At 32.3% G+C, this 14460-nt stretch overlaps 2 protein-coding genes across 2 annotated transcripts; one reads left to right on the top strand and one right to left on the bottom strand.

Annotated features, from left to right (window-relative positions):
- The first annotated feature begins 3661 nt into the window (after positions 1 to 3661).
- Positions 3662 to 4584, top strand: LOC147944535 (zinc finger BED domain-containing protein RICESLEEPER 2-like). Its single transcript, XM_087512832.1, has one exon. It carries the CDS (start codon positions 3786 to 3788, stop codon positions 4503 to 4505), a length of 720 nt encoding a protein of 239 aa, XP_087368958.1. The 5' UTR covers positions 3662 to 3785; the 3' UTR covers positions 4506 to 4584.
- Positions 4585 to 8888: 4304 nt separating this feature from the next.
- Positions 8889 to 12296, bottom strand: LOC104789422 (putative protease Do-like 3, mitochondrial). Its single transcript, XM_010515120.2, has 8 exons — positions 11888 to 12296; positions 11424 to 11669; positions 10978 to 11173; positions 10127 to 10386; positions 9912 to 10039; positions 9616 to 9789; positions 9398 to 9451; positions 8889 to 9302 (listed from the first exon to the last, which is right to left on the bottom strand). The coding sequence occupies exons 1-8, from the start codon at positions 12132 to 12134 to the stop codon at positions 9099 to 9101; spliced, it is 1509 nt and encodes a 502-aa protein (XP_010513422.1). The 5' UTR covers positions 12135 to 12296; the 3' UTR covers positions 8889 to 9098.
- Positions 12297 to 14460: the final 2164 nt, after the last annotated feature.

The following is a 14460-nucleotide window of genomic DNA, read 5'->3' as shown; positions in this document are numbered from 1 at the left end:
AATATGTTTAGGAGTTATCTAAGCATAAAAGGTTTCCTATTAGGAATTGGTTTTGGTGTTTTGGGGTTATATTAATAGAGGTGTTGTGGTAAAGAATAATGTATGAGTTTGAGAGAGAGAGCATTTGAGAGGCTTTGTTTTGAGAGAGTTTCAAAGCTAATAAAAGAAGTGCTTTTATAAATCTTAATCTTGATATTCAAATTCTAGAGATACTACAACTGATCTTCTCCTTTATTCCGACTAAGTTTGCGATCAGAACCTCTGTCTTGTCCAAGCGATGGAGGCATGTATGGTCTTATACACCTTTTCTCTCCATCGATTGCCATAGTTCGGACGCTAACTCGATAAACAAAACCCTAGCTAACTATTTAGCTCCCAAGATCATGAGTTTTCATCTCTGCGTCAGCAGCAAGGCATACCAAATTGACAATTTGATCGATTTTGCCAGGTCGCGCAACATGGAGAAGCTGTCTCTTGAGTTTCTTCATTACGATTTATTCTTTTACTTGCACATCAGGCTACTCTTGGTCGACTCAGAAACTACTGATATCTTGTCTTGGAAATCCTTAAGGAACTTGTCCTTGAGTTCTTGCAAACTCTCTGATACATCATTAGCTCAAATTCTTTCTTGCTCACCACTGCTTGAGAGCTTGACATTGCATCACTGTCATAAAGCGGTCTTGATCTGACCAAGTCGTTGCGGCTAAAGGGATTGGATATAGATAATCTGGGACTAAAGCAGATTGTAGCACCACATATCCACTTTTTGAGATTGAAGCACTCTAAGATACAATGTGGTTTAGTGGATGTCTCTTCCCTAACCGAAGCTTACTTTAACATCTCTCGTTCCAGTGATTTTCTTTTCTATAACTGTACCGGAACTAATTTGATTGAAGAGATGGTGCCAAAGATTCTAGAAAAGTTTCATAATATAATGTAAAGAAGCTTACTTTTAGTGCTATCATTCTTGAGGTAATAACTTTAGTGGTTATATCCTTTTTGTCTTTGGTAGATTGTTATGAAAACATGAATAATAGCTCCAAGAGTCGCATTTTATCGACGATCATATTCACAATCAACAACTTTGCAAGTTGATAACTTGGAGGAAACCTTAGTAGTGAAGTAGTTTCTCTCAATTAATTCATTAGCTTTTAAACTTATTTATATATTATACAAATATTAACTTTCCATTTAACTCGATCTCGTATTCTCTTAGATCTCCTAATACAAGTGATAGGCTCTTTGTCTATGTTCTCATTTTTGTAGATATGTATATAACAAAATAATAATATGTTACGGGAAAAGTTCAAAACAGTGGAATGAATGCTATAAAGCTTGACTGGTAGGTATGCTGGATAGTAGTCCTGGGCGTTCGGAATAAACCGAAAGAACCGAACCGAAAGAACCGACTTTTTCGGTTTTCGGCGCCGGAGATGAAGGATGGAGCGAACCGATCGGCAGAATTTTTAGGGGATCTCGGTTTTTGATTCGGTTCGGTTCGGTGGCCTAAAACCGATCGGTTATTCGGTTTCTGTTCTACATCACTCCATCTTCTTCTTCACTTGTTAGCCTCTGTGTGTTTTGCAGAAGGAGAAGTCGCGGGTGGCGGCCATTAATCCCTTCTCTCTCACGATCGATTTAGGTTAGATAAATTCTATTTTTGTTCTTTGTAATTTGTTTTGGCATTGGGCTGCTTCTCATTGTTTTTTAGTAAGCCCAACAAAAGTTTGATGGACCACGTGATCCACTAATTTTTTTGTTTAACTAATATCCAATAAAAACAAAATATGTGATCCAGTCCACTAATGTTTTTATTTTATTTTTACTTAGTAAAAAGATGTTGCCCTATAAACAAATATTACCGACACTAACTCATTTCTTGTCCTCGGTTTTGACTTTTGAGTTTCGATCTTACCTCTCTCTGAAAATAGGCGATTACGAAGTGAGATTAGTCGAGAAACCTCTCAATCACCCATCATCATCACCTCTTTTCTTCATCATCGTCACATACAGCTCCTCTTTCTGTCAGACGTTGTGTAGAAATTGACTTTGTCTAACACAAATCCTAACCGCGAGTTTCAGAGTGGTAATGCTTTCTTCTTTGCCTTAGTTTGTGAAATTGTCTGTAAACCCTTTGTTTTGTAAGATCATCTTAAAATCTATAATTCTCCATCTTTAATTTCAGATTTGAAAACAAAAACTCTAACCCTAATTTTTGAGAAACCGATTCATTTTTAATTTTTCATCTTTCTTCATCTGGGTTTTTATTTATGAGGTTTTTTTCATGTTAATCTTCAGATTTCAAAGATTAAACTCTAACCCTAAATTTTTGATTGCATTTACTTTGTCTAATGCCAAACTTGTACTTTTTTGTAGATGGCTTCTCAAGGTATTAACGAAGAGGAACCTGCTGTCACTGGAGAACCTGTAACCAGAGAAGAACATGGTGCAACTAGAAAGAGGGCGACACCAGACTCTGGTTTGCCACCGAAACCAAAGAAAAAGTTTGCTAAACGAGCAGAGGTATGGCAACACTTCATACAAAGGGTAGAGGATGATAAGTTTGCTAACTGTAGGTATTGTGGTACAGAGATTAAATGTGACACTAAGACAGTAGGGACTAGTCCGATGAAAGGTCATATAGAAAGATGTAAAATGTACAAGGATCATGTTGAAAGGGAGAAACAGACTGTCTTGGGTGGTGATAAGAGTGGGAATATGAGGGTTATTAAGTATGATCCTCAGCTCTTTAGGAGATCTGTTAATGAGTTGGTTGTGGTGAATGAGTTACCCTTCTCATTTGTGGAGTCTGAGGGTTGGAAGCGTTTCTGTTTTAACATCCTGCCTATATACAAGACCTTTTCCAGAAGGACATGTTGTAGAGACATTGTTGGAATGTATCTGCAAGAGAAAGAGGAGCTTAAGCATTTATTTAGTGTTCAGAAGCAAAGGATTTCTCTCACCACATATATTTGGGTTTCTTCAACAACTTCTGTGAACTACATGGTTGTCACTGGTCATTGGATAGATGAGAATTGGGAAATGCAGAAAAGGATACTTAGTTTCAAGGTGGTCACAGATCATAAAGGATCCACAATTGCTGGACAGCTTCTAGATTGCTTAGAGGAATGGGGGATTCAGAAAGTGTTTACTGTTACAGTTGACAATGCTAAAGGAAATGATAAGGCTTTGAAAGAGTTCAAGGATGAGATGAGGCTCAGAGGAGGAGAAGCATTAGTGAGAGATGGTGATTTCATTCATATGAGATGTTGTGCCCATATCCTCAATCTGATTGTTGGAGATAGTCTTAAAGTAGCAAAGCCTAGTATAGTTGCTATTAGGAATGCTATCAAGTATGTCAGGTCATCTTTCAATCGAGTGAAGTCATTTGTTCTAAGGTGTGACTCGGGAAAAGTTTGTAGAGGCAGTTTGCCAATGGATGTCCCCACCAGGTGGAATTCAACGTATTTGATGTTAACTTCTGCTCTGAAGCTAAGAGTACCATTTGAGAGGATGTTGAGTGAAGACAAACTGTATGATGATTATTTCCTTGAAATAGATGAGCAGACAAAGAAAAAACGGGTTGGACCACCCCTTTTTCTGATTGGGAAGATGTTTCAAGGTTAGTTAAGTTTCTCAAGATCTTTTATAAGTGTACTCTACTGTTCTCTGCTTCAACAACAGTGACTTCCAGTCTTTGTTACAATGAGATTGTAAACATTGAAAGAAATCTCATTACCAAGTGTGGCAACAGTAATGAGAAAGTCAGAAAAGACGCACACACAATGAGGGATAAGTTTGAAAAATATTGGGATGGATTGATAAATATGAATCCGCTTGTGATCGTTGCTTCTGTTTTTGATCCCCGCAACAAGATGCAATTTGCTAATCTATGCATTGAGCAACTCTATGGTAAGGATACCGTTGAATGTAAGCAGCTTACTAGTTCAGTCTCAAGCGTAATGAAAAAATTGTATGAAGAATACAATTTCAGACATAGCAAACCTATTGAGGTTGAGGAACCAGCAGACTCAGAGCCAGCACCTACTACTACTTGTGAATTATCTGATGATGATGATGAGGATGGTTGTGAAAGGATGGAGGTTATCTACAATAAGTTGGTTAACTCTAAGAGAAAAGTAGATGGTTGCAGTGAGTTGGATATCTACTTGAATGAGAAAACGGAAATGAGAGTGGAGACTACTTTGGGTTTCCCTTATGATGTTCTGTCTTGGTGGAAGTGTAATAGCCAAAAGTTCCCTATATTATCAGAAGTTGCTAAAGATGTTCTAGCTATCCAAGTCTCATCAGTAGCTTCAGAATCAGTTTTCAGTACTAGTGGCCGAATATTGGATCTATATAGGAGTTCTCTGACTCCTTATATGGTTGAAATGTTGTTATGCACTCAACAATGGTTGAGGGTTTCTTTTAAAACACAAGCTGAAGTTGCTAACTTGGTGCAAATGTTGGAAGAAGCTGCGTTCTTTGAGTCTCTTGGTAAGTAATCAAATTTAGTTGTATATACAAGTTTTACTCTTTGCAGTTTTTAACAATATGTTTGTTTCTGTAGATTCTCGGAATGCAATGCTCACTCAGTAACTTTTAGTAAGTTAAGTATTCTTAACTTTTTATTTCACTTTCTCTGATTGAATGTAATAATGTAGGGTTCATATGCTAATTTGTGTTGTGTTTCAATGATTACAGGTTTGAAACAGAAGCTGCTCTTTTGTCCTTTTTGATGTCGATTAGCAGCCTGCAGCCTAGGATTATGGAAGCTGCTCTTTTGTCCTTTTTGTTTTTTATGTGGATAACCAAGCAGCAAGCAGCCTGCAGCCTTAAACGATGGATGGTATTGAGTCAGTACCTTCTTCTTTTGAACAATGGATGGTACTAAGCCAATTCTGTGAACTATGAACCTGTTACATATGATGCTGCCTTTTTGGTGTAACTACTAACTTAGAATGTACATTGGTTAGAGTTACGTAGTACATATTTGAAGCTTTTCTTGTGGTCTTACTAAGGTTTGTAATGTATTTGTAAGGCCTCGCTTCTGTTTTGGTTTGTTTTTAGCAGTATTTACTTAAGTATGCAGGTATTTATTTTTTTCTGCTCTATTTCGGTTTAAATTAACCGAAATAGAATTTTTTTCGGTTTAATTCGGAATGTTAGATAATCAAGATAACCGAACCGAATAAACCGAGAACCGAATAAACCGAACCGAACTTTTATTCGGTTTAATTCGGCTAGATTTTAAGAAAACCGAAAAATTGAAAAACTGATTAAACCGAACCGAATAACCCGAATAAACCGAATGCCCAGGCCTACTGGATAGAGTAATTGCGGCATACTCAGAGTGATCAAATAGAAACGAAAAGAACTTACTAAAAGGTTTTCTGTTTCCAAATTGCCATTTTCTACAACTTTAAAAGTATGAAATCAAAAATAATAAGCAATATAACTCTTATACGTTTCTATGTCATATTTGACTTTCAAAATTTTAAATGTGGATTTGGACTCCTCGCTCGTTGTGGGGGATTTAATTTTCATATACTATTTATGAACATTTTACAAATTTGACGGTGATGACGATGAATTTTATTGCGTATTTTTTTTTTGTTGGGATTCATCTACATTTTTTTTAATTGGAAGATAAAGTTTTAGACAACGATGACATAGAGAGTTTAATTATAGAAAACCTTACTCAAATTGTTAAAATCTTATTATATAAAGTTGGGTTTTGAAAATTAGTCATTAACAAGATTTTGACATATGTTAAATTATCAATCTTAGATTTTGATATGTGTACAAATTAATATTAGTAGGAGGAATTTGATTACAACAAAAATAAAATTTATTTTTTAAAAAAAATATTAATAATGTAAAAAGCTAATTATCAAAAATTACAAAATTTATCAAAAAATACAAAGTTTTTTTAAATAATTATAAGGAGATTATATATATATTTCATAAGTTTCGAAATTATAATATTATTTACTTATTTTAATTTTTAAGTTATTAATGCTACAAAAAAAATAGAAAAAAAGGATTACCGAAAATATACAGTTAATTATTAATTTTAAATTTTGTAAATACTCACTTCTATATAAACATAGATCGTCTCATATTTAAATTTTTTTTAAAAAAACACTGTTTTCAACTTTGTTTAATTGGGAATTTTTTTTAATGGAAAAGCAAATTTTTCTTATTTTTTTTAAACCAAAATTTTCTCCTACTTTCTTCTTTTATAAGTTGGGAATAGGTAAGATTAATATGTTGACCCCAAAAAAATTAATATATGTGTCTTCTTTTCCTAATACTGTATTTTAAAATTTATTGTAGTATTTTAGATTGTTTTACTTAATCTATATTTTCATCTTTGAATTATTTGGGCTTCATATATTACCATGCTTATAATTTTCTATTATTTTTTAATTATACCAAAATTAATTTTTTTCTAATTTTTCAACCTTGATTGGTTGGTCATAAAACCTTCTTTTTTGCAAACATAATTGTTACCATTATTCATTCAATCCCAAAGGGAGATAACGAGTAGAAACTCATCAACCTAATGGATGGATAAAATAGGCTAATCAAACACAATCTTACAACAAACATAGATAGATAGATTGGAAAAACATGAATCGTTGTTGACAGATAGGATCTATTAGGTCCATAGGAGCTCAAAGACTGTGCACCCTGATTTGCGGAAAGGTTAAAAACAATTGATTTAGCCACATATGTCACCAAAATGCACTTATTTTTTCGTTCAATGGTTCTGAGAGAACTTCATGATGGGTGACCTTCCTAGAAGTGATTGTCGGAACTGTGCGAGTGAGGACAAAACAGAGAAAAAGATCATTTGTTGATTTGTTGGATCGGTAAACAAGTTTTGAAAGCCTCCCAGACGTAACAAACCAGCCATCGAATATGGATGGGTCCAGGGGCCGGAAATAGATGTAGGGCCCAATTAGAAAGGTGGGCTCATGGACTGAGAGTGGACATGGGCTCACTAAGCAAGGTGGCGGTTGAGGCGTTACAGAGACAGAGGGTACATCATGGTGTGTCAAAGACACTTCCATGAAATATTGGGAAATTTAAAATTAGTTACTATCAAAAGATTTTGTGAGGTTAGAAAAAGGTTTTTACTTTCATTGGTTGTCGGAGCAAGCCATTTTGAGATAGCAAAAAGACGTGAACATTTTCTCTCCACACAGGAAGAGGACATAGTCAAGGTTCTCTCTATGGTGGAGAAGGTTGGACACAAAGTTATCTCCCCAAGAGAGGAAGGTGGAGGAGTTTGGACGCAAGGTTATCTCCCCAATGGAGGAAGGCGGAGCCATGGTTCTCTCCATGGTGGAGGAGGTTGGACGCAAGGTTCACTTTATAAGAGATGAGGGCGGAGCAGAGGTTTTCTCCATGGTGATCATACATTATTATGATGATACATCACTGATTAGTATATTCTGTAATATATAAACATATTAAGCTAACTATTTTAGTTTCACTTTTGCATAGTTACTATCACTAATACATTGGGAAATTTAACATTAGTTACTATCAAAATATTTTGTGACGTTAGAAAAAAGTTTTTACTTTTATTGGTTGTTGGAGCAAGCCATTTTGAGATAGCAAAAAGACGTGAACAAGTTCTCTCCCCATAGGAGGAGGGCAGAGCCAAGGTTCTCTCTATGGTGGACAAGGTTGGACCCAAGGTTATCTCCCTAGTGGAGGAGGTTGGACGCAAGGTTATCTCCCCAAGGGAGGAAGGCGGAGCCAAGGTTCTCTCCATGGTGGAGGAGGTTGGATGCAAGGTTCTCTCCATAAGGGATGAGGGCGGAGCCAAGGTTTTCTCCATGGTGGTCATACATTATTGTGATATACATCATTGGTTAGTATATTATGTAATATATTTTTTATTAAAAATATTTTTTGAGCCAACAATTTTAATAATTAAAAAAACTACGCAGAAGTGAAAGTATAATAGTTGGCTTAATGTGTTAATATAGACATTTTCTAGGTGGTGATAAAGAATATATTTGTAACATACAGTATATTTAGGTGTAAAAAATACACTTTTAATAGTAACATACATAAAAGATTTGTAAATGGATATAAATCAGTGTATTATAACAAAAATAAAATTTATAAATAACATACAACAAATTTTAAGGGAACATCCTATAAAAATAACCAGAGTGGCAATGACTTCCAGTTTAAACATCCAAACTATTATACTCCTAACTAAAACCATCAAAGTATCAAATTTATTAAATCAAACCTTCAATGTGGAATTCGTGTTCGTGGGTCCACATTTATCACCAGAACAGTTAACTCTGTTAACAGAATAGTTCACCCCGTCAACTGAACAATAACTCCGTTCGTTCTATTAGGATTTTAAATGTGATAATTAATTATAAAAAGGTAAAAGCATTACAAAGGGAAAAAAAAGTCAAAATAAAACAATCAGATAAAAATAAATCATTCTATAAAAAATAAACATACAAAATGCTTCTGAGTCATTACAAAAAGACATCGTGTAAGTCTTTTTTTTTACCAACCCTAACCCCTAAGTCGATTTGATTTTGGGCATTATTTTTTTTAATTATTTTAATTGTTATTATTAATAGAAAAATATATTAAAAATCACATGTGGGTTATTAAACGAACAGAGTTATTGTTCAGTTGATGGGTGAACTATTCCGTTAATGGAGTTAATTGTTCCGGTGATATATGTGGATCCACGAATCTGAATGCCGTATTGAAGGTTTGATTTAATAAATTTGACACTTTGATGGTTTTAATTGGGAGTATAATAGTTTGGAGTTTTAAACTGGAAGTCATTGTCACCTTGATGGTTTTTAATGAGATTTTTCCCAAATGTTAATATATTTTTGTTAAATTTAATTTAGTTTATAAAACTTTAAACCCGTACATCGGGCGGATCCTCATCTAGTATTAATAATTTAATATACAACGTTAACACAACTTCTTGCCACTGAGTGAAAATACTAAAAATAATTAATTATTACTAATGTGATTTGGAGTTGACAAGGTAAAGATTAAGAAAACAAATAACTGATCGATCAATTTATTCCAAGTTAAGATCGAAGGTCCTTAGACATGGCCGATGGTATTCCGTAACGTTTTAAAATTTTAGAAGTGACGTTTTTGGCATCATTTTGGTTGAGGGTGATAGCAAAGTCACCTTCTAAGTCCAGCCTCAAATCTTTGGTGGAGCATTCTTCTATGAGCTTACGTAGATGTTTCAGATTCTCTACTTGCACTCCGTTCACTCTCTTCACCTGTTTTAACGACAAATATAAAAGTCATGGACTTATCATGGCGCATATTAATTACCATCGACACAACATGAATTAAGGCCATAATTGACTTATACCTTCAAATCTGTTAAATCGGCGCCGTATCCTACATTGATGTCAGCTTCTAACACCTACTCCCAAAAAAAAAAAAAATTCTTAAGGAAGTAAACAACGTATACTATTAACAAGTAACATTCTTCTTTCTAACAAGTAAACAACTTAACGAGATTTTTTTTTTTTTTTTAAGAAATTTCGTATTGTGGTTGCGGGTTCAAGTATACAAGGAATAACATACCTGAGAGATCACGACGATTTGTTCACCGGGTTTTTTGGGCATATGATTCAATAAACAATCGCTCATGTAAGAACAATCCATGTAGGGTTTAGTGAGAGGCAAAAAGACAAACCCTGCGTAAATGTAATAGCTTGGAAGCTTATCAAATTGATATACTGGTATTAGCGATTCCACCTACATACAATATATATACAACACAAAAATGTGAGCTGGCGATTAAGCTAAACAAACATATAAAAACAAAAAAATACAAAAATTTGATGGCAAGGATGCTATTAGAAAATTAACTAACTTACGGGTGTTATATTGATATTAAATTCATGTTTTTTTCCTTCTCTTAAGACTATGAGTGACGTTGTTTCACCTGGTTTCTTCATAGAAACCAAATGATTGTAATTTATTCGTTCCTTCTTCCGAAAAACAACTGTAGGGAAACATTATATATATTTAAACACACGACTATTCACACATGAATCCGGATTGAATAAAGTTATATATCTACTATTGTTACCTGTCTCATCATTTCCTATAGAAACACCATCAATTGCGAGAAGAACATCATCCATTTTCAGAATACCGTAAGCACTCGACCACGGGTTTATTTTTCTTATTCGAATCCCGGTCATTTTAGGGCGCATTCTAAAGTGCTTACGGAAATGAGTACTCTCCATATGCTGACATGATATACCCAGTGAGCAAAACCCAACGAATTGACCGTTTTCTTCAACACCAGTTATGAAATGATTAACTACTGGAGTTGGGATTATGTAGCTGCATAAAAAAAATGAAGCTCTGATTAAAAATCTTAGGCTCCGGTTGGTAACATTGCATAACTGCCTAATTAATGACATAAGTTGCAGAAATGAAAACTTACCGAATGAAAAATTGTAAAATAAAATATGTTGATTGGATACATTTTACAAATGACAAAATATAATATTATATTACCAATATATACATATTTTTAATAAATAAATATTGGTTTTTAATAAATTTTAATATATATTTTAAGTATTACTTGATAATAAAAATAAAAGAGTATTAAAAATTGTTTAAAAGTTGTGAAGTTTTAAAGATTATTCAAGAAAAAATGGTACAATTTTGGTGTACACAATTATTTTCTTACTTTTACAATTGCTAAGGAATATTTGGTATGAGTAAAATAATAAAATTCATACAAATAAGCAATATATTACCCACTTATTCGAATAATGAATTTATATTTCTATTTTTTGACGAAAATGCAAATTCTGCGTTTTTGCATTTTGTAATGCGATTATGCAGATTTTCTTGATTGACAAACTTCTTGCATAATCACACTGGAAAACACCATTATGATAGAAATTAAAATTTTTAGCTCACCCTGTATTTTGTGACCGTGAATGACCTTGAAATGCTACACCAACGACTTTGTTTTCCATGAATACTGGACCACCGCTATTTCCGGGATTAATAGCGGCATCTATTTGTGTTGTCATTAGCTTAGCTCCACTATGACTATATTTTGTAACTTCAACTCTAGAGACAACACCTTTGGTAATGGAAATGTTGTCACCACCTGCATAATTGAGCTCATAACATAAATCAATAGTCATTTTTAGCGAGTTTTAACTAAAACAATTGACCTATCACACAATCATCTATTAGGTATTTTTATTTTTGATACGACAGTTTTTATTTTTTTTTTTCTCAAGGCAATGCACAATTTAAAATATTTTGGTTTCTGACAAAGAAATCTTTTCCAACTGTTTACTTATTCTTGTTTCCGTATCTGGTAATATTTTCGTATACTATAATTTAAGTTATACCTTGAGGATATCCAACAACAGACACAGTTTCGTGTAGAGCGGGTACGTCCCCGAGGTCCAAGGGCTTCATATCCTTCCAAAACTTTTTGCTATTGATTACCAAAATGGCTAAATCACATTCATGCCCAATTGCTTGAACTTTTGCTGTGTACTTTGTTGGTAAGCCATGCTTTCTTACTTGGACAAATGTGTGATCGGCCACTACATGAGCGTTTGTAAGAACCTTATTTCCCGAGATTACAAATCCTACATCAGTTACAGGCCTAGATAAATAAGTCAAACCATACCAACAAAAGAAAAAAGAAGAAGACAAATTAATGTATATGTAAAACCCAAACTAAGTAACAAAAACACTAACACACGCATCCATCAATTCTTAAAAGAGTAATTACGTAAGTGATACAACTTCATGTGAATACAGATCAGAATATTCACTTGGAAATCTGTAATTTCTTATAAATTACCTGAACCAGTCGATCTTTGCGGCAGCCTTTTCTGCCATGGTTGTAAAACGCTAGACTTGGTAGAGCGGCAAAAGACTTTCACAACCGAGTTCAATGCCAAATCAATGACAGAATACTTTGTCTTTTCTTCCAAAACGGAAGAAAAACTGCGAAAACCCCCGGGAACTCCCGGTGTTAAACTTCCTGAAAAATAGCTCAAGTTACTAGAGCAACGAAGCATAAGAAAACGAACAGACACGAAAGACATTTTGAACTAATGGATGTCTCGACGATCCGATAACTATTATCTTTTATGTTCGCTTGATTGTATAATAGAGAGCAAGCGAGCTCTTGATGCGCTGCTAAACTGTTTTATATATAGAACTTTTGCTTCGAAAGTCTTACAATTTTTCTTCTTTTGTCAAACTTCTTTTTTTTTTAGTTTTCAAAACGAGATACTATATAAACTTTCATAAGATTCTCTTATCTCGTGTTTGTCATATTTCCATTTTCTCTTTGTAGCCAAAATTATGACTTTCCTTATTATCATTGTATGATATGCATACATATCTATATTAACATTTTTGAATTACATTTTGTGTTATGTCCTTTTAGTTTTGTTTATTTAAAAAGTTATTTACAACATTAATCCCTAAAAATTTTCCAAAACTAATATGACTTCAGATTTTGTTTCCTAAATATTTTACATTTCATTCCAACTAAATAAATAACAGCAATCAATATGGAAATAGAAATTATCATATATTTAACTACACATTCTGTTGTGTTTTGAAGATATTCTATATCTGAATCCTTCACAAACGAAGAAAACAACAATTTGATTCCCATTTTGTTTTCCAAAATATATGAGCTTTGATTCTTAACGTAAGAAAAACTTCAACTGACATTTATTTAAATATTATAATTAACATATATAAACTTAATAGAAATTTTGATTATTACGATTATGTAAAATTAAAAAAGTTTAAAATACTATATAATTATATAGTAGATGAGTTATAAAAAGAACATGTTAAAATTAATAAAATGTTATTACATTTGTGTTAACACGGGTTATATCCTCATTTAATTATTTATTAAGACTAATAATATTAGAATATTTGACATAAAATCAAGTTGATTTAACTAAAATTATGTAAAATAATTAAATCATTAGGAAAAATGTGACTTAATCACAGCATATATATTACTTATTATGTATTTAGATCCCTTATTCATTGTTATAATAATTAAAAATTAAAATAGAATCTCAAACACTAAACAAAACAAATTAAATATAACAAACAAATGGTCATGAAGTGTATTGCGGGTTAATAAAATAATATAAACATTTATCCACACAATAATCGGAAAATTTAGTTATTTTTCTATTTACAAAACATCCAATATTTAATAAATAGATACAGCATAAATATAAATTATAATAAAAATTATATGTCTGCGGTGTACCGCGGGTTAAAATCTAGTATATATACATTTTTGGAGACATTTATAAAACAAATCCTGAAGTTAGCATTTATTTACAGACATGTTATTGGCATTAAATAATTAATTTAATAAATAAATTAACTTTACTTATATTTAATTTTTTTTTATAGAAACTAAATATTTTAAAAGGTAACAAACATAATTTATTTATACAGATTTTATTTCTTTATTTTATAATGAGCTGAGTGAAGAGGTATTGTTCTTTAAAAATTTGAAAAACTGATTTGATAAAAAGTAATTTTTAGCCTCACATACTATAATTTACTTTTACGGGTTTCGTATGATGAGTTTTTGCGGATTAAAATTTTTCGAACATGTTGTGTGATCTGCCTAGCATGGCGGATTTGGACTATAGAACCAAAACTAAAACTATTAGTTTATTTCATATACTATAAATTTGTAGTCATAGTTTGAAAAATTAACTTATAAATTATTTATTATATGAACTACAAAATATCACATACTACAACACATTCTTAATATTCCAAAAAAAAAATTATATACACATAAAAATATACACTAACATACCATATAGACATATACATTTGTTTAATTATAGAAAACAAAACTAAGTGTTTTAAAATTTTATATTCTATCTAATAATAAATTTAATGTAATTAGATTATAAACGGTATAAAACGTAAAAAGAAGAAAAAACATTCTAAACAAAAATTATAAATTAATTAGATAAAATTTTTAATTAATTGGAAATTTAAAAAATAAATAAATTAAAAATTATTATTTAAAATACACTAATTTTATAGTTGAAATTTATTATGTGTACCGCGGGTGAAAACATAGTTGAAGTTTATTTTCCCACTAGAACCTTAAAACTTAAAACTAAGATCTAATCCACAGTACTGTGTCGATGATGATGTTTTATTTTTATTTTTTTAGTTTTTACATCTAATGATGATGTTTTATTTTTAGTGTATATTAATTACTTATAAAAAATTAAAGTTATATAGTTTTCAAACCAAAACCAAAGGCTGTGGGTAAGCAAACTCATAAGGCTAAAAATGGCATTTCTGCTGGTGGAAGAAGTCCTACGTTTAAGAAGAGGATGGTGGCGCTTCTGAAACCGC

Source organism: Camelina sativa, chromosome 5 (genome assembly GCF_030686135.1).
Source record: "Camelina sativa cultivar CO46 ecotype springtype chromosome 5, ASM3068613v1".
Taxonomy (NCBI): domain Eukaryota; kingdom Viridiplantae; phylum Streptophyta; class Magnoliopsida; order Brassicales; family Brassicaceae; genus Camelina; species Camelina sativa.
Note: the sequence above shows the minus strand (reverse complement) of the source record. Positions and strands in the feature narration are given on the sequence as shown.